Here is a 27,965-nt window from a genome sequence, read left to right as displayed (position 1 = left end):
CAAGCAGTGCAGATGTATACACCTTTGCTTCATGTAAAGTTAGTTCACTTTCTTATTCTCCCAGTTTTAGTTTGCTTTAGACTACACTCTCAAAGCTACTTTTATTTTCAGGCTTGCATATATAGCAGGCTGTTATTGTGCAACAAAACCAAATATGCGGAAGGTGCTCCTGACTGCAGCTGTGTTCGTGTTGACTGAATGCCTTTCCAACTAAATAACTCTTGAGTTGTCTTAAAGTGATTTATTCTGTTTTAACAAAATAACAGATATTTTTGGGCTTTCCAGCTCACAGGTGTCCTACTTAATAACGGTCAATACTCTCTCCTTTTCACACTTGCCCTGCTACTTGAATTGTTGATTCTTCAGGGCACAGACTTTCACACACACAATTCCTATGCAGTTGGGATATCTTGCTTATCAGGGCCTGTACAGCTTCTTGTAATAAATAAGGTATTAAGAGCTTATTTAATTTACCTTTTGATTTTTCCCCCCCCCCAAGTCTTGCCATGTAAGCCGTCATGAGCATGACATCTAGCCTTGCATTTAACACTGACAGAATGTATATTAATGTTGTTTTGGACTATTGCAAAAATGTTTATCTCTTGCAGAGCTAATAAGATTTGTTAACAGTAGAAACTTATTACTTAACTTGATTCCAAGATGGCATTTGTATGATAACTAATCACTGTAAACTTGTAGCATCAATGACGTGCTGTAAACGTCAAATGAAGGAAAAAAACTAAGCATTAAGAATGGTGGCCAGCAGATTTTTCTGAACATAACATTTGAAGAATAACTAAACTATTTAATGGTTCTTGAAATACCAGAAAGCAAGAGAATATTGTTTAGGTTAAAAAGCAGCTTGAACTGCTGAGACAGTAGGGGAGGGTATGCTTAAAATGGAAAGTTATATGAATTTTAATGTAGATTTCTGTCTATACTGATGTTGAAGCATGAAGGAATCTTCTAGTAAAAGGTCACGGATTCATAACTTATGTTGACAATGATGCTCCTCTTCACAGATAATTATTGTGCAATTTGGTGGGAAACCTTTTAGTTGCTCAGAACTCTCGATTGAACAGTGGCTGTGGTCCATTTTCCTGGGCATGGGAACACTACTCTGGGGACAGGTAAACTAGGTTTTTCAAAACGCTAAACATTTACTTGCCTTGGTATGTTTGTATTTTCCATGTAATGTGTTTTATCAGTTCTCAAAAAAACCTCTCAAAAAACCGCCTATGGTCCTCAGGTGGACCATATGTGTATATGGAGTTTAACAGTGAATACTGCTTAAAATTGTCTAGTTCAGAATGTCTTTTGGTTGGATATTCCATACTCTGACTTGATTAGTTATATTTTGTAACTGGATGCTGTGGCTGGTATATATTTAGTAACTTTTAACTAGAAGCAGCTGTAGTTACCTCTTAAATATGAAATTATATCTTTATCCAGATAAATATTAGAAGAACTTCTGTAAGAATACAGATGCAATTAAGATACTAATGTTTAAATATATTTAATTTAATATTTAATGTTTTCCTTGAAAACCAGAATTGTTATACTTGGTAGTTTTTTATTTTTATTTAAGCTTCCTGGAGTAACAAGAAATGCAGCAAAACTCAAGAGTTTTTCTTCTTAATTTTCTTCACTTTTAGAATTATGAAATAACTGGAAAGTTCTTCCAATCATTAGGCAATCGTATTTTGAATTTTCATTACTATTGCATGCACAACAGTGCTTGTAAGCCACAACCTTATTTGCACAAAACTTTAGAGGTACCTAATTTTCCATTATTTAATGGCATATTTGTCTAAACTTTTCATAGCATGTGAAGAGATTTCCAATATGACTTCTTCCCTTCCCTTTCCTTCTCTTCCATCTTGAAAAGAAAGTTTCAGTTTTCAATATGAAACTGGCAAAGTAACTTTTAGTTGCAAATGCACACATAGATGCATATTTTAACAGTCAGTGTAAGCTTTTTAGGAGTAAGGTTCTCTGGAAAATAAATTATTTAAAGAAATCAAATAGAGTCATTCTGATGAGGTTTAAAGGTAGCACAGAAGAGAATCAAGATGACTTTAAACACCTTTGACCCAAAGTGTCTTGCAAGGGTAAAGCTTGCCTGATGTAGTTCATGTTGCTTCACTATCTCATTAAGGTAGAAGAGCTTTTTGCTTTCCGAGAATAGTATAAACTTGATTCTCCTTTCTTGGGATACTGTTGACATGTAAGCTTGGAGCATTCATAGTAGCAATTTCAGCCTGAAGGACAATTTTTCTTGCTTTTGGAACAGTCCTTTTTCTTCTGCAGCTGCTGAAACAGCCTTCCAGGTTGGTGAGGCACAAGAAAAGCAGGCTTGGAACTGAACTGAATCTACTAGATGGAACATATCAAAAGATGACTCCCCTTAACTACATAGTTCACCAAAATAGCCCTGAAGGTGGAGATGAGGAGGAAAGCTGGAACAACCATATAGCTTTGTTTAGTTTAGCCTAGATTAATGAATATCCAACAAGTAGCAAATCAGTGGTTTGGGATAATGGTTCTGGAAATACCACTCATCTTGCAAATGGGTTAATATCCTTCAGGTGACAAAATGCATGTCCATTCTGTATTTCTGAATTAGCTGTGGCTGCTTCTAATGAAATGCTGTAGTTCTCAATTAAGGGACAGCTCACACTTATCAAACTGAAGCTCTGAAAGCTCTGTAGTAAGTATCTAGTAGCACTGCTCCTTCCTAGTGTAGTCAAGTAATCCTGTGGTGGAATTTTGTGTACTTAGCAAGTATGAAGTCTTGTTATTTAGGTTTGTAATCCAAATTTAACTTCATGCTACTGTTGAGATGGTAAGGAATTTCCCAGCTTTGCAGCTATTTGGCTGAAGTGATTGCTCTGTGGTAATGCACTCATCCCATTTTTCATTTGTCTTTCAATTTTGCTAATCATGAACAGGATATTTTGTTAAGTCTGAACTCTGGTATTCTGTTTATTCTTTTAAGTTTAAAAAAAACCCAAAACCCAAAAAACTGATGCCTATTTTCATTCATTGTTAGTTGATTTCAACAATTCCAACCAGCCGTCTGAAATTCCTTAAAGAAGCTGGTCATGGAACACAAAAGGAGGAGATTCCTGAAGAAGAATTAGCCGAAGATGTAGAGGAGATTGATCATGCTGAGAGAGAATTACGTCGTGGTCAGATCTTGTGGTTTAGGGGCCTGAACAGGATACAAACGCAGGTATGGTCTCGGAAAAGGTAGGACATAGTGGGTATTCTGAGGGAAATCTTTTCCCCTCCATCCCCAATCCCTTGACTAAGATGGCAATTCTATATGGTGTGGCTGAGACTCGCAAAAGGGGGTATGGATGGATGTGTATTCCCTCAGGGTCCTCTGTTTTCTTCAGCTCTAAATGCAACTCTTGCCTGTGTATCTGCGCTATAAAAAGTGCCTTTTTTCTTTACTTTTTGTGTGTTATAGATGGGATGGTCCTTTCTCTTGTTCTCTCTCTCTCTTGCTGAGCAAGCTGTCACAATCTCTGATTCCTTGCAGATGGATGTAGTGAATGCTTTCCAGAGTGGAAGTACCATTCAGGGGGCTCTAAGGCGGCAACCCTCCATCGCCAGCCAGCACCATGATGTAACAAATATTTCTACCCCTACACATGTAGTGTTTTCCTCTACTACTGCTTCTACTACTGTGGGGTGTGAGTGTGTGTTCCTAAAGTGCATGAAATTAACATTTCCTAATTCACATACCTAACGTTTCTCATTTTCTCCTTAGTATTTAAAAATCATCGTTCAGGCTTTTCATAAAGCTTTGACACAAAGTGGAGTCCTCAAGGCTTTTTTCTTAGAGGGCTGAGAACAGGTGGAACAGTTGCAACAAAAGACTTTCATATGAAAGCTGTGAGCCTGCGCATCCTGTGCCTTCATCCATTCATGTGCAGAGGGATGTTTAAGAGAAAAACAGGAAAAACTGTTGTAAATTTTCGAGTATATGCCTCTTAGGGTGACTTATGTTAAGTAAGTGAATACTTGATAATCATGGAACTAAGCCAACAAAAGTAGGTGTCTTGCACTACAGCACACATGATACTTTAAAAGGTAAAATGAGTAGGTGGAAAAACAAACGATATTTTAAAAAATGAATGTACTTAGGACATGGAGCACTAAATGCATTTTCTTTGTAGCCCATAAGGAACTTCTGAATCTCTGCCTTTGGATTTCTTTTACTAAATAACACAACTTTCTCAACATCAGGATTCAGGTGGCGAATCAAGGCTTCTTAAATGCGTACAAGGCAGAAGAAACATATAATCAGCTTATATAAAAAGAAAGGCTTAAGCATTAAGTGGTGAAACTTTCATTCAAATTTGAATGATATTTTTTTCCTCTCTAGGTTCTTCTGGCAGCAGTTCATAAGCCATCAGTGAGAATGAAATTTTTGTCTCACCTTAATTCTGTCCTCTTTATATTGTGCTCTAAGTGGCATTTCAGTTTCAGCCTTCATTTCTTTAGAGGCTAGAGATTTAATTACTCATGTAGGCTTAAGTTCTGGGATCTGAAGATGTAGAACAGTTATAGATATTAACCGTTAGTATTCAACTATTGTTGAAATAATTTTCCATCCTAATTGCATTACATCCTAAACATTACATGTTTAACCTCCTTCTCTAACTTCCTAGAGGCTGGTTAAATAATTTTTTAAAAACAATTGTCCCTTGTGGGAAAACTGCTTGCTTGCTTTATTTTTTTTCCTCTTTAGACTTTCAGATTGCTGGATGGATGAAGATCCTTAATTTCAGGAGCTGTCTTAAAGAAATGTCCTCTTCTGATAACTTTTTGGCTTGGCCAAAATTTCTGTGTGAGCGTGCACAAGCACCTATCTCTTGTACTTGTTCTCCATTGGCAAAAAAGATATTTCCCTATCTTGCAGTAGTATTTAGAGGCTCAGCTCACAAATTTGCATACCTCCAGAACACTAAATGAAAAGTAGATTTAATAGTAATGATGTGCAGGATTGCATCTCCTACTTAAAATGCTAATGAGTAACCTGTATCCCTAAATATGCTCCAGAACATTAATTAAACATTCAAGATTGTCTAGAGAGCAACCTCATGCCATGCTGACATTTGAGCAGAATCTAAGAGGCACTGCAACATCTCATTGCTTCAAATGACCAATGTAGATACAATGCTGCAACAGCGGGGATTTATTTTTCACTCCCTCTTAAGAAGCACTACCTATTGCTACACCCACCAGGAGAACAGCTTTTGATAACTTATATGTACTAATAAGAAGCAGATGTGTGACTTCATTGTGTCTCTCTTTCAGAGAGCTGTTTCCAGGGAAATAGTTCAGATGTTCCTGTGAAGTGAGGTTGCAACTCTTAAGCAGCCATCTGGCTAGGAGTTTTTGGAGTGCTTACTGCATTCCTTGCTATTCTGGTACTAATATGAGGAAGGCCTGATGACAGTATAAATTACAGATGACAAATTGTCTTGTTTGCTCCTCACTTAGGCAATTTATTTATAGTGACCTCTCTTGTCTGATTATCTCAGGAAGTTGAAAATAAAACCTTCAAAACACTAACTTTTCCCTTTCAAATGTAACTTAAAATGCTGATAGTCTGATTGCTGCCTTCATGGCTGGACTCTTTCAGAGTCTTGGGTTCATGTGAGTGTTCTATGTCATGATCCAAACCATTTGTTTAATATGCAGTCTGCCTATTAATCAAGCCTTTATCATGGATATGCTTATATTCCTGTGATAATTACAGCTGTCCTGTTAAGCCAAAAATTATTCTCTGTTACTGCTCGTGATATAACTTACCATGTGGAAGCACAGGAAAACTAGTCTCATGAGCCAGTCATATTTCATTTTACCACAATAATCAGTGGCACAGTGGGAGAGTATCAGAGATGCAACCTGTGAAATGTAATGTACTTCAATGTCAGTGAGACCCAGCTATCTAGTTGTAATATAAAAATATGGACTTGTGTAGCTTTTGAGCAAACTGCTTTTGTTTAAGTGCCCTTGAAGGGGGAGGGGAATCCCCTGCTATTACTGGAGGTCAAAGAACACCATCAGAATCGAAGCCATGCATAAGCACTGTATGTTATAACAAACTTGGTAGTGTGTTGCTTTTGGAGGTGTCCTTAGTTTACAGTTAGGGAGTTTCGTGTATCTTAGCTCTTGAGGTCAGTGCTTCAGATCTGCTTAACCTTCCAGCCTCATTCCTTCACCTGGAAGTCCATTTATATTTACTTACAAAGGAACTCAGTGCCTCCTGTATGGAAGTGCTACTCATGAGGTACTTCTCTCAGCTTGAAATAAATCACCTTGAATGTGCTAAAAATCTCTTTAAACTGGACTTACTGTTCTGTAACAGTAAGTTTTTTGTTTATTCTAGAATTTCCCGCAATTCTAATTATACAACAGAGGAGCTTTTGGATTGGAAATATACCTTCTTAGAGAATTACTCACGTTACTTAACAGTTGAGTTTTCTAGAGATGTTGAGAATTGAATAGGATGGTACCAGAAGGGAAACTGTATCCTGATGAAAGTGTTGGACAAAGGGGTTATTGACTCTTACCTAACTTTGCTTGCTTTTTATCAGTTCATGAATGAATCCTCAATACCTGTAGTTGGTCAGGGAACTGTGTGGGGCTTGGGAGGAGAAGGGGAGTATCAACAGGTGGTTTCAGCCTTCAAATTACAGTTTGAAAAGCTTAAACCAAAATCAACCTGGACCTGCATTGTTCAAAGTGAAGTCGTATGGCTTTTATTCTATCTAACTTCATTCCAAAACATTTAGTTAGAAATTCTGCAACTTTAGCTAGCTTTCTGGTTTGAAAAAAGTTAGTTAAACAATGAAAAGACTTGAAATAATCTTCAAGCTAGGAAATTTGTCCATTAACTCAATGTAAATTGAAAATTTAATTAAACTAAGTGTGATCATCTGTCATACTCTGTGCTAGTTTCTTCAAACTTGCAACCTGTCATGGCTACATCTGAAGTGTACAGTACAATGTTCAATTTCCTGGTTCTGGTTGTAAACCTGCAAATCATTATTCAGTAAGAAACTTTCTCTAGTGTGGTAAATGGATATATACTCGAATATTTACAGCTGTTATAGCAGTATCTTTTTTTGCATGATACTTTGTCCAGTCATTGTGCCATTTGGCTTACACTTGCTTGGCTTTTTCATAGTCAGTTGACATCCTAATTCCTAGCATGAGAATTAGTAACCTTTTTATCCTCTAACTTATTTTCAGCCTTTTTCCCCCCTCAGTATTCAAAAAAAAAAAAAAAAAAAAGAAAGAAAAAGAAAACCATACCCTGAAACTTGTTTAATTTGTGAACAAGTAGATTTAAAAAATGTTGGCCTCACTTTTGAAAAATGCTTAGCCCATGCTAAATAACTGAAGAATTTTAGTGCCATGTCTGAATTTTTAGGCCCTTCAACTTTTTGCAATATTCTCACAATTTTTATTCCTACTGTGTAGACTGGCAGTGCTCTACTGAAATGCTCTTCATTTTTACAGTTATTCCAAGTTCCACTGCATCACATACAAATTCGATTCACTCATGTCTAGCTGTTTGTGGATTCAAACTCATAAGAACCATGTCATTACCAGTAAGCCTGCAGCATTTTAACAACCTTTTTTTTGTTGTTTGCAGATCCGAGTGGTGAATGCGTTTCGTAGCTCCTTATATGAGGGGTTAGAGAAACCTGAGACACGAAGTTCAATTCACAATTTTATGACACATCCTGAGTTTAGAATAGAAGATTCCGAGCCTCATATTCCCCTTATTGATGATACTGATGCTGAAGATGATGCTCCAACAAAACGCAACTCTACTCCCCCACCCTCTCCCAATAAAAATAACAATGCGGTTGACAGTGGAATTCACCTTACAACAGACATGAACAAGTCTGCTACCTCTTCATCCCCAGGGAGCCCGCTACATAGTTTGGAAACATCACTCTGATTGTAAGCTGAATGTTAACACACTAGCTGCATTGTAAAGAAATTGAAACTGGGTCTCTTCACACATTATGATGGACAAGATGATATTCTTGTCTTGGACTTCAAAAGAAGACACACTTGTACGAATGTAGATTTATTTTTTTAAAAAAAGCTTTCTGCCAGACTGGAGGGTGCTTTTCTGGGGGTGGGAGTAATAATGAACTCTGACAGATAAACAGTAACTCAGCATAAGTGACCTGTGGATCATCTGTTGTACTTAAGAATGGTCCTGAACAGTGTGTTAGCAGAGCTTTAGTTTATCTTGATCCTTTTGTGAGGGGAAGGCTGGGAAGGGCAAGAAGGCCCTGGATCATTGAATTGATACTTTAATTTCTGCTGTTGGCTGTTAATAATTTGGATTATTTATGTTTATAAATGATACAGATCTGTTTACAAGGTTTGTAGATACTTTTTTGTTCCTGTTCATAGATGGGAAGCTTCCTTATAAATGATGCAGAGAAAAAAAAACAAAAAAACAAAAAAAAATAGTCCTTCAAATACTGCTGTATTTTCAGGAAAAGGGTGTTTCTATTGAAACTGTACTAAATTTTGCCTGCAATTTACCTTGTTAAATATTGTAGATAAATTGCTAATATTAATAGCCAAATAGATAACACTAATGCTTTGTAAAAACATGAGCAGTGGTGTTCTAATGAAGTTATGGCCTCTGTCCTAATTAGTTTCTTAAATACATTTACTACTTAATGGTTTTGAAACAACTGTTTAATTTTTAAAAAATTTTGAGAAACTTACTAAATAACTTTTGTTCAGAACTTAGTAGGATTGTTTAATGCAGGACATCAATATGTGATGGAACTTGCTTGAAATATTTCTGTTATCTCGGGCAAAATGGATTAAATCAAAATACATCAGAATCTTAGTCCTTTGTTTTTGTCTAAACATGTTAGTTTAGTGCTGTCTTGGTGAACTGTGAGTGGAACTGTGATTTTTTTTTTTCCTAATCTATAGAATCCTTCATGAAGCATGAGGGCTGTTGGCATTTTGAAAGGTTGTTAGTGGATAGCATACATGTTTTCCTTTTTGTTTTTGAAACCTGTTTGTAAACATGAATAAATCTGCCCTTTTGTTAAAATAAAATTGCAGCAATGGTTTCTTACAGATTTTTTTTTTCTCAGCTCCTTCACTGGAAACACTGAAAAATGTTTTGTATTACTGCTTAACTTTAAGCTACAATTTCAAGATGGTAACAGCCCCATTAACAATAGTACTTTGGGTAAATCAAATCATGGTGGCTGCCTCACGGAATGAATGTAAGCTAAGGTATCCAAAAGTCTTCACTGAGCCAAAAGGATATTCCTCATGAACGAATAGTTCTGACTGCAGTTCTGATTTTTGCTGTGAGTAGTGCCTAATGTATTTCCCTTACTTGGGTGGTAAGGGGTATAATAAGTTGACTGAGGTGAGGCCAGTGAAAGTATGTGTATATATATATTTATACTTTTTTCCTTCAGTTGATCAGTATTTCCATGTACCAAAAATGACCTGTTAGCAATTGACTGAAAAACTATGGTCTGCCTCAACTATAATGTTAAAATGGCTAAGGATGGGACACTACTTGACCTGGCAGTTCCTGTTATTTTCTAGATTTAGTACTGCTTAGAAGAATAGCCTAAGAGATGAGTTGTACTCTTCTGCTGTCTCTGTATCCCTAAGCATAGTGAGAGCATCTTTTGGAGAACAAGGAGCGCTATGGAGATTCTTTAAGTGGTCCTTTAAAGGAGTGCAGGAATTAAGTGGTAATAAGGGAGGGAGGAGATAACAGTAGAACAAACTGCAGAAGTGAGCAGGCTAGGAAGACAAGCTCAAGCATGTCTTTTCTTTGTGGTGGGATAAATGCATGCTTTTGGGTTTATCTGTTAGTGGGTCATGTTCAACCTGTAGCACTGTATCCCACTGTCAACCACTCCTGAATTCAGTCTTTTCTATTGCACCTAACTAAATGCACTGAATTCTAGAAAGGGGTTTTGCACTTGACACTTGTTACACAGTAAGTTCTCCAATGTTTCTAGCACTTCCTTTAGTTCAGAATTCTTACCTAGAGTATGTGTGTGTGGGTATGGGGAAATCTTTTTTTTCTCCCTGCTTACTACAGAAGTTGCAGATAGGCTTTGGCTTAAAATGAGGATAGTTTCATTACTTACAAAAAGTACACTACCCCATGAGAAAGTTTTATGCATCATAAACCTAATTTGGAAATAGACCTTAATTTTTTCCCTTTCTACTAGCTGTGAGCATGACTGTTTTTTTTTTTTTTTTTTAATAAATTCTCCACTTACACTTTTCGGAGGCTGGGAGGATGATGTAGACTCTATACATCGGTGGTCCCTTTTGATCCTGTTAACAACAGTGTTCTGTTCTTACAGGAAGTGTAAGCGAAACCTAAATAAGGAAAACTTGTTTAAAAGGAGATGTTTTCTTTGTGATCTCAAGAAATAACATGTTGCCTAGATTATGAAATGGTTATCACTAAGCTAATGAGGCCTTCATTGCCTTTCTGGTTGTAAGGTTGACTTGTCTGTCTTGCTGTAACTGAAATAAATAAATGTGCTGTTCATCTCAGTCTGTATGAGGACTGAAATTCTTGAATGTCAGTACAGTACTGAGCTAAATCTGAAATGCATGCTAATTCTTTAAAATAGCTCTTGCTACAGTGAGCGTAAGTTCATTCTCTTTCAAGATGTTAAGGTGTACATGGTATTAAAATCAAGCAATAGGAACTTTTAACATAAATTCAGTTCTCTAGGCTGAATTCCATTTGAACAGTGGCTTATAATTTACTATCTTGGAAGTAGGATGTCTAATGTTATGATACTTTTGTATAAGACAGCAAATCTTTGAACACCTAAGCTTGATTTTGGGGAAAGGGTAAAAAGTTGATTCTTATGAGAGGACTCATTTTTTTCTGTATTGATCTCAACAGGAAGAGGAAAATGGAATCATGGAATAGTCTGAAGAAAATAATGGAAACATGCATTAATGTCAAACCAGTGGGTAAATACAGAGTCTGTAGCAACTGTGAGCAGCCTAAAAATGGTGAAATGACACTCTCAGGGACTTTCTTAGAATAATAGCAATTTTTCTAGTGTATGTGTTAAAAGTAAACAAACAAATCTAATATTCATGGAAGGATAACCCATGTATGGCTGACTTTATTGGGAGCTTGTTCGAAAAGCCTGCTAAGTTCAGTTTCTGCTGGTAGTGCCAGCTTCTGCAGAATCTCAGAACAATCTAAGCAAGCCTTGTGTGATTAGATTGCCGTAACATCAGTATTGCTTTTCTGATGCAACTACTTCTTTATAAAGAGCTCCTGCTTTTTCCACACCCCCTTACCCCAAGCAGTGCATGTCTTCTGATCTTACAGATTTCAAGCCCTCACTGAAATTTCTAAACTTTGGCTCAGCATGGCCAGCGTGGAGGGTCCTGCTCCAGTTTACTTGTCTCCGGATGTAACTGGCCTGCTCATTCTGGTCAGTGTCATGAGAATTACTGGGCCAGAATCAAGAGCCTGAGAGCTGCTCCCATTTTTCTTCTCTCCTGGACTATGTACAGAACCATCTAACCACCATCTTCCAGAGACTGCAGCATCAATCAAGGAGATTATTTACACAAAGTCTAACTCAAAGACCTCCTACAGGTATTAACTGCCTTTTTTTGTCCAGAGTGATTTGGTTAGAAAATTATGGGATGGGCTTACACACCTGGAAGAGGACAGCATGAAATAAGTAGCTGACTGGATATTGGCAAGCACTGTTCTATTGCAATGCATAAAGCTAGAGGTGGAACTTATGACAGCAAATCTAATAAAGCAAGGAGTCTTCCTCAGTATTGGAAACAAACTGGACATGACTCCGATGCTTTCTCAGTAACTTGGCAGTATATAATCTAACAGGGAAAGAGTGATATGGTCTGTTCTGCCCAAAATATTAACAGCTGCAAGGAAGCAAGCAGGCTTCTCCTACCCTCTACAGAGCAGGCAGAGAACTCTCTTTTTTGTGTCCGCATACAACTTCATGACCATGTCATAGCTTGTTAGTCTTCTGGATCTATACCTAGAAGTTATCCATAACGATGTTTAGCACTGCAGATGACAGAAGCATTACTTCCAGCCATATCTGATCACCTTTAAGGTTTAGTGAATTCCTCTTCAACTGCTCACTACTATTGAGTGCACCCGACACATCTAGTTATCTAAAAATCTGTTTAAAAAAAAAGGGAGGGGGGGAGGCTGAAAAGGGTTCCTTGGCTTACCCCTTCTGGAAGAAGCTAGGAATTCAACCTTGGAAAAATGATTAGTAGAGGGATTTCTGAAAAATAACAGCTTTGGTTGATGTAAATGTTCTATAATAATGAAACATCAGCTGACATGTCCATTCTGGTGTAGTGACAAGTGTCAATCCTGGCTGTGAAGCAGCAGTTGCTCACTGAAACCAAGTATGTATTCTGTATCCCTTTAATTCATTGCAAAGCAAGCAGTATCTAACAGTATTCTGAACATCTTCATCTGTCTGCTTTCCTAGGATGCCTCTCTTTCAGGGCGTGAAGCTGAAGTATGCTGAAAGACCGTAAGTATGATCATACAGAAAACTTCTAATGGCTTTCTCTTTAGTAACAGCACAACCTTAGCTTTGCTATATGGCAGCTGCTAAGGCACAAAGTGACTGCTAGCTTTTCCTGTTCAAAAGCTTTTGAAATCCCCATGATGGACATCTAGCAATAGCATAGTTCTGGAAGACACCTTGAGAGGATGATCCTTTCCTTCATGTCTGGAAGGGAGGGAAGGCATTGGGAATGAGTAGGTCACTGTACCAAAGAGAATAAAATGATCTAACTGAATTCTGTCTTCTGGAAGAAAGTTCTTACCGCAATCTGTCATGTCACTATAGCTTTACTCTATCTGAATATATACATTGTTCAAAAGCACTTAAGTTACCTGCATAAGGGAGCTTAGTCTTTTGCAGTCAGTATATTCTTTTAAAATGAATCAAATTCCATTGAGTTTACTGCTTTTCCATATGCAAGCAGTATTTAATAAGTACTAAATAGGTAACTTGAGTATTAAATATAAATACATCCTTTTCACTTTGAAATCAAATTATAAACAAATCTGAAGATCGTGACAAATAGGAGTTTAGGAATAGTGACTTGCCTTCAAGCTAGTCAACAACCTGTAGTACTACATTAAAATAAAGCTTTTTTCAGTCTGCATTTATTCCCATTAGTTCAGTTATTCTAATCTACTTTTTGTATAGACTTTCTGGTAAATGGAGGCATACATTTTGTCTGAAGATAGTTTTTTAAAAAGCAAAGACTCTCCTACTTTCTTGTTTTGTCTATAATTGATAGTATAAAGAACCTTTAGGGAATCAGAGCATTTAAATCAAAGGCTTCTAAACTTGGCGTGAACAGTTTCCGTAAAGCTTCTGGTAACTACGCATTAAAAAAAAAAAAAAATCTCATCTTTGACAATTTCAGTTTTACAAAAAGAAGCTGTAATTTGCTGTTTTCCCTCTTCCTATGACAACCTGGATGACTGTAGGTACAAAACATCTTCAGTTAGTCCTAAACTAATCTCATCCTGAAGGCAAAGCAGATCTTCTGAAGCAGCTATTTGGCTGATGTTTTTGGGAAATAGCGAGCTTATTTTCAATGTTGTGCTGGCAGCTATTTTTTAGTGTTTTGTGCTATGAACTTCAGGGGAAAACCCCCCAAAACTGTCAATTTAGAACAATTAGACTCTTGACTTAGGTCCTGCCAAAGAATACATTGATGAGGCAAAGGTTTAATACCTAAAGCTGGGAGTAATTGAAATTATTATTTTGGTAGGAAGCTCTAGGGCTCACTTTCTGGACAGCACTGCTTTTAAAAATGGGAAGGTACATCTGTAGTCACTGGCCATATTGAAGCTCTAGCTGTTGGGAAGGTTAAATCTAGTGTATCAGGTCTCAGTATGCTTTCTGATCAATAAAATCTAATTCATTGATGGCCATCATCTAAAAAACTTTTTAAAAACAACAACAACAGAATTTTGAATTAAAAAATACCCTGGAACATGTACTTTTCTGTGGTAATGTAATTTCAAAAGAGATGAGTCATTCATGGTGTTCCCCCACACACCGCATGAACTAGACATTCTTTTAACAAAACAAGTCTAACAGTAGCACAGATATCTAAAGTTTAGCCATCCTCTCCCTTTCTCCTGCTCCACCCTCCAGTCTGTCAAGGACTAGGCTAAGCAATCACTACAGGACAGATGCTGTAAGAGGTGCAATTATGGAGTTGTCTCCATTATGATCTCCTACTGTGCCTTATGATCTCCTGCTCTGCTTTCTACTTAGAGATCTCACCCAGTATCAGCACACTGGAAAATATCTGTACAATACAGCTGTTGCTATTTCCAGTGAAGGATCATTAATGTGCTCCTTTAACTTTTTAACTGGTGAGCAGGCTTGAAGTGATGTACAAAATGAAATTTTAGACTAAATTTTTCACCGAAGTAGTTTACCAAAACTCTTACCTAGTTGATCCCATAAGTTCTTTCTTACCCCTATGCTTGCTTATAGGAAAGCACCTTGGTATGTAGACAAGGTTCCAGCTGTACATATAACAGGACTTTGGTCATACTTGTAGATGTATCGATGCTGAAAACTAGGACAACACACGTTTTTAATTAAAGCCTTGGGCAGGACTATTCAGAAGTATTTTGTCTTACAGCAGATTTGTCATATATTTGAAGACCCACTTCTTACCTAGTAAAAAGTCCTAAGGTGCAAGGCTTTGAGAGTATGCATAGGCCTATGAGAACTTCATATGGAAAATGCATGCAAAGGTAAGGTATCTGTATCACACACTTGAATGAATAGGCTGTGGCCAAAGTCTGTGGTATTAAAGCATCAATTCTGAGATATAAATGATATTTTTGCTTTAGTGTGTCACTTGTAAATTGTCCAGCCTTCTTTTATTCTCTTCTTTCCCCTCCTGTTTCACTGTTTTACCTTTAAAATGAGCAAAGAAACAGTGACCATAGAACTTAACTATTGTGAGCTTCAGATGTAGTTTTGGTAGCAATATACTCCCCTTAGAGGCACTAAGGGCATTTTGGGTGACTTGATTGCAGTCCATTACCCAGTCTCTTTTTTGAGCAACATTTCAGTTGCATACAGTTCACTTGACTTGACGTTTCAGGAAGCCCAGTCTTTTCCTGTCTGCTTCCATAGTTCTAAAAACAGTGGTTTTAGTGGAAAGACTTTGTCTCCTTTACTTTAGCATATACCACTTAGATTGAAAGGTAGAAGAGCACATGCAGGAAAAAACTGACTGTTTTAGAACTTAAAATCTAACTGCAGCATGTAGTGGAAGTGGTTAAAGATACTTGTATGCTAGTAAGACACTAAGTGTGTAGTTCAGCTCCAAGTTATGACACTAGGTGCCTCAGTTTCCACTGTAGTTCTCAGAGCCAGGAGAGTGACTCAGCTGACCTGCCACTAAGTGTCTTGTTTGAACTGAACTGCTGTGGAGGCTTTAACAGCTAATTGTCTAAAGGTGGCATTTGGTTGCCTAAACACAGGCCTCTGGAGTCATTTTAAGCACTCTGGAAGAACTGCTATTCTAAAACAGTGCAATTCTTCCCTACGCCCAGTGTCATCTGGGCATCTGTTGAACGCCACCCATGTGGCTGCACAATCTGGAGCGGAATCCTACTCTATCTGGAAGTTATAAACTCAGTACATTACTGCTTAAGCCAATATCAAGCTGTAAAATAGTGGTAAGTGGAGAGCTCTTAAGTAGCTATGCATGCGTTTGGTACCTGTCAAGCATGAAGGAACAACATGAAGGAAAGCAAAAAGGTACATGTTGGTTAATCTCCCTTGTCAACTTGAAAAGTCTGCAGCAACGTGGCAGACAGCTTCTCATTCTTTTTATCCTATTCCTCTAAATCAGCACTGAAAAACTTTAGGAGGAAGAAAAAAAAAAAACCCTTGATTGGGGGAAAAGGACGTTCTTAATGATAACATGGGTATGGAATAACTAGGGGAAAAGATGATGAGGTATCCAGTTCTGAACTTGTTTTATAGATTAACAAAAGACAGTTAGCAAAAGGACAACTTGAAGGGATTAGCATAAAAAGTTTGCTGGGTAATTCCTAAACAATAATTGTATTGCATCTTAAACTTCCTTTCCTTATTCTGTCTTTCAAGAAAAACTTAGTTGAACCTTTAGAGCTAGAAAAAGCATTCCAGAGACCATTTTGTGTAGAGGTGTAAAAGCAGTTGTGGCTTATAATTGGTAAGGGAAGTAGCACTTCTATCTTGGCTTTACTTTGAGGATGCAGAGGCTTTGTATTTACATTGTAACGCTCCTCATGATTCTCTACCAGATACTAGTTACTTTGGCTCAAAACTTAGTTTATTTAAAGAAAATTTACTTAAGAGCAAGTTTAAACAGAGCGTTTAAATAAAGAGTTTAAACTTCTGAAGTGTTACCCTCAGCCTTTATGTCTGCATTTCAACAATAATTTAATCTCTTAAAGAAAACTTACTTTATATTTATTTCATTTGACTACTATTGCTTATTAATTTTACTCATTTAAAAAAATGTGGTAAAGCTAGTCCAGTTAAATGATATTAGGCAAATACAGAGTGACTGGCAAATCAAAGGACAAGAATGGAGATCCACAAATTTGGGAGCTGGTAATGACTGTCAGTTTGAAAGATAAGTGTTCAGTAGTTTCTTCCACTATCTTTGGCAGTCAGCAGAATACTAAGTGAAGTGCTTAGAGCTGTCATGATCTCCTTGGTTCAGCAACAGATTGGATAAAAGACACCTTTCCCCCTTCAGCCCCTTCCCTTCCCCTCTCTCTCATCCCCCCAAAAAAGCACTGAACACTTCCCCTAAGTGTAATCTGCCACAACTGTTTACTCCTGCCAGGTATGTGTAAAGAAGACTGAGAGACTCTTCTCAGTGTTGCCCAATGAACAGACAGGGGGCAATGGGCACAAACTGAAACACAAAAAAATCCATTTAAGCTTAAGAAAAAGCTTTTGTACTGTGAAGGTGGTCAAACACTGGAACAGTTTGCCCAGAGACGTTGTGCAGTCTCCATCCTTGGAGATATTCAAAACCTGACAAGGTACAGCCTTGGGCAACTTGCTGTGGTTGACACTGTTTGGAGTAGGGGTAGTTGTCTAGATGGTCTCCAGATGTCCCTGCCAACCTCAATCATTCTGTGATTCTGTGAAATCCTTATGCAAAGGAAGAGAGGTGTGACTCTACAGGGTTTCTCCATTAGCCTCATGGATGCTTTTTGGACATGGAGATGGAACTCAACAAGCAAATTATCACTAATCAAATGATCATTTTGAGCCAAATGATCAAACGAATGATTAAATTTGAGCCAAAACAAGAAAGGAACTGCCACTTGTCTTTCTGTTGCCTTAAACTGACCTGACCAATGGGCTGACAATATTTTCCTGCTACAACACTTACAGTGATAGCAGAGCTCTGATCTCTGTTACAGTAAGCCCTTCTGAAGGATGGCTGATGGGGGCAGTGTGTGTGTCAAGAATGAATGTCTTAAAAAGGCACCAATGTTAGTTATGCTCTGTAAGGACATGATGGGCCTTCTGAATGTTGATACTCATACTGTTGTTTTTCTAATGGAAAAAGGCTGTCCTTGTAGCTTCAACAACTTTTCTGTTCAAACCTAGTTCTTTTCATACTACTTGTTGAAAAAGCTCTCCCATCAGTTGCTCCACATGACAGTACTGGAAGATATACCATTTTAAAAGTATTTCCAAAATTGTATCACTAAGCATAATCAACTATACTTTGCTTCATGTTTTTCATCTAAAATGCCACACCTATAAGGCTTTAAGTTACTGCATGCAAGATGCTATCTTGTTATATTACTGGGTATCCTAGAGGACTTCTTACAGTAGAGGAATTCAGATGGTCTAAAATGTCTCTAGTGGCTTTGATCTTTTTTGTAAAAATGGTCATTGAAGAAAACTTGCAGTACCTATTTCCCTGCAGAAACATCTTTCAGTAAAGCTTTCGGGGTGGGGGGGGTTGGTGTTTTTACTAGCAACTCTTCCTCTTCCCACCTTTGTATCATTTGAAAAATGGAATAAAAAGAAATAATGCTTGTCCTATGACTAATTAGGTAAGCTTGAAGCTTGACCAAGACATGAAGTTATCTTGGTGTGAATGTAACTTGAGTGTTTCTACTGTTCTTAAAACTGCTCTCTAGTGATCTGAACTTAGGCTAAAGTCTAATCTTGAAGTCAGATATGGTCAGGAATTAAGTTACTGGTCATGAATGAGAAGCTCCTTGTAGGATGCAGGTAACTTCCCCTCCTCCCAGTAAAGCTTAGCAAAGGTCAATGAAGCTTAAACTGGTCTTGAGCTTTTCTCATCTCCAGTCACCTTGTGTCTAGATAGATTTGGAATATCTCCAAGGATGCAGACTCCACAGCCTCTCTGGGCAACCTCTTTCAGTGCTCAGTCACCTTCATAGTAGAACAACTTTTTCTTTTATGAAGGTGGAACTTCCTGTGTTTCAGTTTGTGTCTGTTGCCTCTCATCCTGTCACTGGGAACCACTGCAAAGGGTCTGGCACTGCATTTATACCCTCCCTCCAGATATTTATATGCATTGATAAAATCCCCCCCACACCCTGCAACCTTCTCTTCTTATAGGAGAGATGCTTCAGTCCCTTGATCATCATAGTAGCCCTTTGCTGGACTTGCTCCAGTAACTCCTTATCTCTCTTGTATGGAGGAGCCCAGAATTGGATCAAGCACTTCAGGTGTGGCCTCACCAGGGCTGAGTAGAGGGGAAGGATCACCCCTCTTCACCTGCTGGCAATGCTCTGTCTAATGCAGCCCAGGATGCTGTTAACCTTTGTTGCTGTGAGGATGCAATGCTGGCTCATGGTCAACCTGGTAGCTCTTGCTGAGGGTGCACTCTGTCCCTTAGTCATTGATGACTAAGCTGAACAAGATTGGACCCAGTATTGACCCCTGAGGGATACTGCTAGCTACAGGCCTCCAACTAGACTTTGTGCCACTGATCATAAGCCTCTGAGCTCTACCCTTCAGCTAGTTTTCAGCCCACCTCACTGTCTGCTCATCTAGTCTGTAGTTCATCAGCTTGTCTATGAGGGTGTTATGGGAGACAGTGTCAAAAGCCTTACTGAAGTCAAGACAGACTACAGTTTTAACTGAACCAAATGGAGAACACTTACTTAAAAATATTTTCAGTAATAATAAAGGCAATAATTTAAATGGAATTGAGAAGCTGCCTTTTCTCTTTACCATAGTTTACAAAGTGATTACCTAATTGAGGGAAATATCAGTTAAACTGAATGAAGTATCAATTCCACTGTTAAACAGAAATACCCCCTCTTTTGCCTCATTACGGAAATACTTTGTCACACTTGGAGAGTTTAGTGTTCTATCAGGTTCAGTTTCTTTTTACTGATTCTCAGATAATGGCATATAAAATTTTAAATTAATGCAGTTTGCAGATAGTGTTATGCTAATGCAGGAAGCCTGATGCTATAAAGCTGCCATTTGAGTCTTAAAACAGATGTAACAGGAAAAACATCTGTCAAATCTTCAAAGTGCAAGATGTATGGTAAAACTGGCTGGCTGGCTGGCTGGCCAAATGTTAAAGTAATGTGAGATGATTCAAATAGAAATTTGGCATTCTAGCTATTGAAAAAAATAACTGAATATCTGCAAAACAAGCTGTCATAGCAATGTGTTATTTATAAAAAATCTTCTGCAACTAAAAAAGATTTAAAATAAGTATGTATGGAAGAAGTGGGAGGAGTGCCCACAACACTAAATCTTTAATATGCTGTGTTCTGGCTCTGTACCTATCTGGATGTCATCTGACTTAATGGTGCAGAAATCCTTTAATTTATATTGCTATGTATTTCATTTCAAAGGCATCAGTGTTTCAATAAAGGATGAAGTAAATTCTATAGCAAGAGGTTAAGAGATACTGAAGTGCCATTTTTAAAGAGCTTGAGATAGTACTGGTTGCCAAGCGTACTCTAGACACATCAATACCTGAACACAATTATTTTAGAACTTTAGCTCTCATTAACTTTATTTAAAAAAAAAAAAGGACTACAAGCAGTGAAAGTCTGAACATCAGTTAAATGATTATGCCAGATTGATACTAATCAACATGATCAGCAGCTTTTTATGTGCTTAAATCAACAAGTGCTACAGGCTTTTTGATCATTGGTTAAGAATCATGAGCTGACAAAATTCCACTTGTGAATGTAATACTGTTTGGCATCAACTTTCTTCATTGCTATCCCTAAAGGAAATCAGCAAAGCTGACAGAGCCCTCTGTTTGTTTTCTAGAGACATGCTTGATCTCCAATATTTTCAAAAACTCAGACATTGAAACATATTCCTTTATGCTGTCATAAGCTGTTTCAAACACTGCTTAGCCAGTTAAACAGTTAAGCCATAGAAAGTATTTCTAAACTGGCTATGCCTGGAATATTGCCAAATATAAGACAAATGTTCTTGTGGCTTCCTTGCCTTGCTTCAGCCTTGCAAAGCTTGATGCTTGTACTGTAACTTAAAAGTTGAGCCTATGAGGAAACTTTATTGAGAAATGCATTCTACTATTGACCACCCTCATACAACTATATAGCACAAGAGCTTTACTTTTGGGAAGAAAAGTTATTCAGTAAAATGGTTTAGCTGTTTCCAAGAATGAAATTGGAGAGGGAAGTGTTATTTTTCTTACAACAGTTGTCACTTTGCTGCTATTCTGCCATCTCCAAACTTTAGAAAAAGTTTTGACAGTTGTCAAGGAGGCTCTCTTGGTGTCATGGGTCTCTTTTGCTATCCCAGTGGAAAACACGGAGAAGTTGCAAGCTGTTAAACATTCATATATTCAGCCTTGTCAGTTGTCCAGCAAAATTTGCTGAAACTTCTACCTGTTCTGAACAAGCTGCCTGGTCCAGTTGCAAGGGCTGACCTGGTTGCAACAGATCCTTTCACCCTGCAGTGTTCTTAACCCGTGAAACTGGTTCAAGTAACCTCCTCTGCTCCTCTTCTTCCTATAGTGTCCTTTCAGTTGTACCAGTTCAACTGTTTCTGTGACAAGCATGGTGAACCACACTGGAACCAATTCTGGTTAAACCTCTGCTGCCTAAGCTAGCATTGCTACCATGAGAAATGCTTGTCAGATGCTAACAGGTACACGGGCTGCTCTCTGGACAGCAAAACTTGAGGAGAAAGGTTCTCCCCTCTGTGGCACCTAATACCCTAGTAACCTAGAGATGGAAGAAACAACAGCTGACACACTGTGGGCAAAGGAAGTTGAGTGGGAAATGAAAGGGGGTGGGTGGGTAGAAAAGCATGAGCAGAAAGGAGGCTGTTTGAAAGCTTCAAGGGAAGCAAAATGGAAAACTGATAGTGGTCTCTAATAGGCCACTTGTGATTACATAGCATACATTTAATGCTTTGTCTACATCAAAGATATTGTGCTGTGTAGGTGGTAGCCTTATACTATACCAACGTAAAACCAGATGAAGAGCTCCTAAAGCTAAATCATTATTGTAGCAGCCAGCTGCAAAGTGATTCAGAACCTTTCTGTTCAAAAAATTGACTGTGCCAGTTTTCAAATGGGCAGAAATCATCAGAGCACAATTTCTGTGCAATTCATGCCACTTTATCTGCAAAAGCTGTTTTGCCCAGATATCCATCTTAACTTTGAGAGGGGAGAGCCACTTGACTTTTGCTTTCTTTTCTGCAGTGCTCAGGGATTATGATGACTTTAATGTGCTGCATATCTTGTCCACTATGAGGCCCCATCAGCCCTCCTCACAGCTGGGACCAGTCTCCACAGTACCTGTATGCTACATGCCATTGGAAAACACACTGGCTCCAGATGGAGATTCTGGATATATTATGTCCATGCACAGCAGCCCTATGATTACAAGTGTGCAAAATGATAAAAACAAATAATGGACAATTTTATGATATGAAAGAATGCTACAAGGAGTCTGAGTAGTGTCTTCTCAAAAATTTGTTTTAATTTACAGGAGAGCAAAGAAAACTAGGAGCATTTTTCTGTGTTCCTCTGTTTTCTCTGCTGTCAAATTTAAGTATTCAGATCCACAGCACAGACCCCAGTAGATTCTCTTCTGTAAATGACAGCAAGAAGTGGAGAGGGAGAACATGGTACCTTCCACTCCTAAATTCTCATCACTGTACAATACATGGGTTAAGCGATTCAGAAGTCTGCCCCTCTGAAAGAAAAGCAGTTATAATGCTGAGATCAACATAAAATTTCTTACCTTATTAGTGCCCCTCTAAGGAATCTTAAAGCATGCTGACCCAATTCCAGCTAGGCACATATGTAGCCTTCCTGCAGGAGAAGAAGAATTTAAAACAAAACAAAAAAGATGTAGGGGGGAACAGCTGCAGCTTAGACTTTCTACCCCAGAGTAATCCACTATACTAACATGTCGGGATGGATTAGTGGGATGGGTCCCACTAATTAAATATATCACTTCACAAGCAGCACTTGACAAGAAACAAATATACTGCTCACTCATTGAATCAGCCTAGCGTCTAGCTGTCTCATTTATGGTGGCAGCTCTTTTGTATTTGATGCATGCATGCAAACAGAATAATGTATTTGATTATAAAACTTATGTATATCTGAAGTTCCACAGTACTCCTTTTCATCTTTCTATGTGCATCAGCTGTGCAAGTCTGTCATTATCTACTTGTGGGTTTGCCAACTGACATGATGGAAAACTTCTCCTGTCCAAGCATCCAGTACTGCAACAGCAAAAAAAAAGAATATATGCAGTCTTCCCTTCTCCAGGCAGAGAGATCCTTTCCCTGTTCTGAGATAACAAAGATGCATGACATAACAGCCAGCATTTAGGCTTGTGGATGAAGCAGCAAAAATGTAGTTTGTAAGGCTTTCTACCTCTCCTGTGACCCAGTCCTCTCTGTAACAGTCCTGAAACTGAAGCAGCTGATACTGCTGGTCCCAAACACCTGTCCTCACCTTACTTCTGTCCCTCTGGAAACTAACCCAAGGGAAGAATGGAAGCAAGTTCTCCAACTGTACTAAAAAGTATCATCATCTGTCTAGTTCCATCCTGAACAATGGACATTTCTAATTCAATGCCCAAGTCACCTCTGGATCTGTCATGAGATGCTGAGTTAAGGATCCTATTTAGAGGATGAGTAGCAAGCATGAGTAGTGTGGAGCTGAAAGAATGGTATTATGACATTGCTAAACAAATGCATATAGCACAGGCATGTGCTATGCACTTAAAGTCTGTGATGGGGCACACTCTGGCCTTCATCAAGAATTTGGCAGAAAGAACTAAAGCAACAGATATAACACAGAATGTGCACCAAGATGTGCAGCTGGAGACTGCGCCTACTCCACTCAGTAGGTTTTCCTGACTGTTCCCTTCTCCAGCTGTCTGGCATACTCCCCCTCCTTTGCCTATATACAGAGAAGACTTGTTGAGCTGCAAATCATAGTATAGGACTCAGAAGGAGATCAGTTGGGCCACTGCCCTACCCTTGTCATTTTTGCAACTATGTGTTCCCTTCCTCTACTTGTAGTTGCAGATGTTTAAGCACCTTTAGGTTCTTTGGTTGTCCAATAATACTGGCATATTTTTTCTTACTTGTTTCTATAATTACATTAGTTATCATTTCTCTTCTTGTACTTTGTACCTGGCAGTTCTGTTCATTGGTTTTAAGCACTTTAAGTTTTTGTTACATTTTTACATGCTTTTACTGCTTAATCATATTTGGTATATTCATATGTATTTTTCCTAGTCCTGCTTTGGTAAGTGCAGACAAGTAAGCTTATGAAGGATGGGGAGTAAGGTTATTTGCATTTTCTCCTCCCACCAGCAGCAGAAAGAATAACTATGAGTTAGTAAAACTGACACTGAGTGCAGCATAATAGGTTATACATATTTAATAATTTAACCAAGACCTCCCTCACAACACGAGCCCTGCCACAACTGGTTAAACCAAATGGAACAAGAAGGGATACAACATGCTGTGCTCTACTCTACTCAGTTCTCATAAACAACAGGACCCAGTTGGTCTGATCAGAAGCCTGAGCCTTGCGGTTGTCTGAAAGGAACACAGGTCCAAACATGCATTCTGCAATGTGCAGCAGCTACTGAAACAATAATTAAAGACTCCCTAGCAATATGTCAGGTTGTCAGTGAAATAATCTTCCTTACAGGGCAAGAGAAGAAAAAGCAAGTTTGGTGAGCAGAAAAGGTACTATAGCTCTCACCCAAGCTGCATCTTACCTTCAGCCTGAGTTGAAGTGCGGAACACTGGCATTATGCACCCTCTTAAACCAGCCAGTGCTGGGGGCAGCAAAGGAACCCATGGCCTGGAGCCTGGCACCACAAAAGATCATCTTGCTGATGGGCTTGGCTGCAACTGACTAGAATGTATGTCCCACAGGATTGTTTGGAAGCTCATGCATGGAAAGCCATCTAGGATCTTTTGCATGTCTATCATACAGAGGTGGCATGTGACAAACACCACCCTTATTGCTGATGTAACCTATCTACCACATAACTGAATGTTGCCTTCTGCACTCTGCTCTTCTGCCAGTCAGGCCAATGGAAGCTTAATGTCACCAGCTTTCTGAAAAACATCGCATACCTCTTCTCCATGGTCAAGGGGACTTGCATGTTCATCTGCTATTACAAGAAGCAAGGGGAAGTTTGGCACATATCTCCATTCACAGAATGACAGAATTAGGTATGTTGTAAGGTACCTCCAGGCATCATCTAATTCAACCTCTGCTTAAAGGGCATCCAATTGCACCAGGTTGCTCAGGAACTAGCTCAGTCACATTTCGAGTATCTCCAAAGAAGGAGATTCCACAACCTCTTTCGGCAGTATGTCTGACCACCTTCTTGGTAAAATATTTTTTTCCTTGTATCTAGTTGGAATTTCCCATGTTGCAGTTTGCACCTGTTGCCTCTCATTCTATCACAGTGGACATCTAAGAACTGTTTAGCTATACCTTCTCTATACTCTGCTACTAGTTGTGTAAGATCTTCCCTTAGCATCCTCTTATTAAGGCTGAAGGAATCTAGTTCTCTCAGCCTCTCCTCACACATTACGTACTCCAGTCCTAGAATCATCTCGGCCCTGCACTGGTCTTACTCTAGTCGCCAATGTCTTTCTTGTCTCTCCTTTTGGGGAGACCAAAACTGGACACAGTCCTCCAGATGTGGTCTCACAAGTGCTGCACAGAAGGGAAGAATCACTTCCCTTGACCTTAGCCAGTCAGCCCTCAGCATACACTGTTGCATGGGATTATTCCAGCCTTGATGCACTTGGCTTTACTGAACTTCATGAGGTTCCTATCAGCCCAGCCTGTTGAGGTTCTTATGAATAGCAGCCCTGCCTGCCAGCAGATGAACTCCTCTTCCAGATTTGATATTGTCTGCAAACATGCAGCGAGCACACTCTATCCCATCATCCAGGTGATTAATACAGATGTTAAACAGTACTTTCACAATATCAGTCCTTGAGAGATGCCACTTGAAACTCATTGTCAGGTGGATATAGGATTAGCGATCATCACACACCTAGCCTAGCAGTCCAGCCAATTTTCCAGGTAATTATCATCCACCTAGCCAATCCATGTTTCACTAATTTGGCTGTGAATATACTATAGGAGATTGTGTCATAGGCCTTGCTGAAGTCAAGGTATACATCATCCACTGTTTTCCCCTGATCTATACAGCCACTCATCTCATCATAGAATGCAATCAGGTTAGTCAAGTATGATTTGCCCTCATTAAAACCATGATGGCTGTTCTCGATCACTGTCTTGTCCTTCATGCATTTACGAAATAGCTTTGAGGAGGATTTGCTCTACAACCTTCTCAGGAACTGAGGTGAGGCTCACCAGTTCGTAATTCCCCAGATCCTCCTTTTCGCTCTTGTGAAGTTGGATGTGACACTTGCTTTTTTCTAGTCATCAGGAATGTCCCTGGATCACCGTGATTTCAAAAATGATAGAGTGCAGCCTTGCAATGGTATCAGCCAGCTCCCTCAGTGCCCTCTTGAAATATGCTGTCTGGTCCCATGGACTTGTATATATTCAATTGGTTTAAGTGCTCGCTAACTGTATCTTCCTCTACTGGGGATAATGTTTCACCCCTCAAACTGTGCTAGTCAGCTCAGGGAATTGGGAAGTTGGAGCACAAACCTTATAATTGATAACAGACAAAAAGCATGAAGTACTTAACCTTTTCTATGTCCTTTGTCAGTAGGTCCCCGGCCTCACTGAGTGGTGGGCCCACACTTTCCATAGCCTTCCTTTTGCTGCCAAGGCGATTGAAGAAATTCGTGTTGCTCTTCACATCCCTCTTTAGTTCCAACTCCAGCTGAGCTTTGGCTTTCCTAAGTCCATCACTGTGTACTCAAGGGATTACATTAAGACTGCCTTCCTCCTCCTAAAGCTCTACATCCAATCTTGGTCTTCCTCGACAACTTTTACCTCCAGCCACTGCTCCTTGTATACTCAGGCAGTGCGCAGGATGGATAATACAGCCAAAGATGAGGCCATCAGTATGACTTACCTGAGTAACAACCCAGGTATGTAATACCATCTGGCAGATATGACCAAAAAAGAGCACTTTGAAGCTACTGGTGTTGCTTGCAAATTTGTACAGCTGAACATAAATCATCTAGAGAAAATCTGTTCCACCCTGGCTGCCGGTGTAGGAGGCTACAAACAAATCCAATGAGATCCAGCAGTGCCACACTCCAGTGCATCTTCTGGCAAAAATGGTAGAAAGCAGAACTATCACACACCTATCTAAAGACATTCCATAATGCAACAGGCCTGCATCTAGCAAACCAAACAGAAGATAAGCTGAAGGAAAAAGATGTGAGGTAATATGAAATTCCACATAGTAATACTTCTAAGGCTTCTATCTGCACAGAGTTGCTATTTAAGTGCCTAAGTTAAGACTGAACAGCAGCTGTACACTGGAGCATGCAATGGGAGCCAGAACAAGCACATGGCTGCAACCCGTAACAGTTCCCTTCCGGTGCATATGCCCAAACTGGAAAAGAGAAGGGAACACACCAAAAGTCAAGCTGTAACTGAACCATGCACTCAGGCAGGGTAACTCAGAAGCACTCCCGAGGCTGATTTAAGCACACCCATTGAAGCATAAATCCAAGTAGCTTCAAGCTACAAATTCTGATTAATAAAGAAGTAAAACCCATTTCAAACACTTCAGCCTTCTGTTTTGTTGAAATACAGATTCGTTTTTTCTATAATATGCACATCTGGTAATTTTTACTCAAGCCCACCAGTTCTCCAAAGCCTCAAACTAACACCTACGCATCCCTTCCTGTTTCAGAGCTATCAAGTTTTATTCCTCCAAGTTCAGAATAAAAAACATGCTTTTCTTCAGTCTCCATCTGCATATCATCAACCAACGTCACTGTTATGCTCTGGATTATTACACTACCTTACCTCTCCTTTAAGATCTGAACATGTTTCATTCACTTCCTCGTGTTTCTGTCTCACATGATGTTTGTCAATCTACGTACAAAAGAAAAAGATTGTGTATTTTGTGAATGTTTCTAACAGCTTTTTGGATTCCTGAAATATACTAATCAATTGCAATTGGAGGTGATAAAAACAGATAAATTTCTATATTTTCTAGTTAAATCTAATGCATATGTATATTTCCCTTTGGAGAGCTGAGTCAAAAATCTCCAGTTTTAATGGTTCAAAACCTCACTTTTCAGTTTTAGTATAGTCTGGTTTAAAACAATCAACATCAACTTATAAAATACCTGCTAATCTAAGTTCTGCTACGTCCAAATACCAAGTTTCTC

The 27,965-nt window shown here is 38.8% G+C and overlaps 1 protein-coding gene and 1 long non-coding RNA gene across 13 annotated transcripts in view; one reads left to right on the top strand and one right to left on the bottom strand.

Annotated features, from left to right (window-relative positions):
• Nucleotides 1-10,611, top strand: part of ATP2B1 (ATPase plasma membrane Ca2+ transporting 1) — a 67,429-nt gene extending 56,818 nt beyond the window's left edge. For 8 of the 11 annotated variants that reach the window (XM_064510023.1, XM_064510021.1, XM_064510037.1 and 5 more), the window contains exons 19-22: nt 1,023-1,130; nt 3,053-3,235; nt 3,548-3,634; nt 7,682-10,611. In XM_064510023.1, coding sequence (XP_064366093.1) covers nt 1,023-1,130; nt 3,053-3,235; nt 3,548-3,634; nt 7,682-7,993 — 690 coding nt within the window. In that variant the 3' untranslated portion in view covers nt 7,994-10,611. Of the gene's footprint in view, nt 1-1,022; nt 1,131-3,052; nt 3,236-3,547; nt 3,702-7,681 lie in introns of all 11 variants that reach the window. The other 3 variants (XM_064510045.1, XM_064510052.1, XM_064510056.1) reach the window with 2 other exon arrangements.
• The window catches only part of LOC112985502 (uncharacterized), a 36,077-nt gene that overhangs the window by 953 nt on the left and 7,159 nt on the right, over nt 1-27,965 (bottom strand). Inside the window, exons 2-4 of one of the 2 annotated variants that reach the window (XR_010388684.1) lie at nt 27,598-27,666; nt 22,382-22,452; nt 10,329-10,431 (exon numbers count right to left, since the gene is read on the bottom strand). This is a non-coding gene — a long non-coding RNA (uncharacterized LOC112985502). Of the gene's footprint in view, nt 1-10,328; nt 10,432-22,098; nt 22,229-22,381; nt 22,453-27,597; nt 27,667-27,965 lie in introns of those variants that run through there. The other variant, XR_010388685.1, reaches the window with a different exon arrangement.

The sequence above is a fragment of the Dromaius novaehollandiae genome, chromosome 1 (genome assembly GCF_036370855.1).
Source record: "Dromaius novaehollandiae isolate bDroNov1 chromosome 1, bDroNov1.hap1, whole genome shotgun sequence".
Lineage (NCBI taxonomy): Eukaryota > Metazoa > Chordata > Aves > Casuariiformes > Dromaiidae > Dromaius > Dromaius novaehollandiae.
This window is presented reverse-complemented; position numbering and strand designations above follow the sequence as displayed.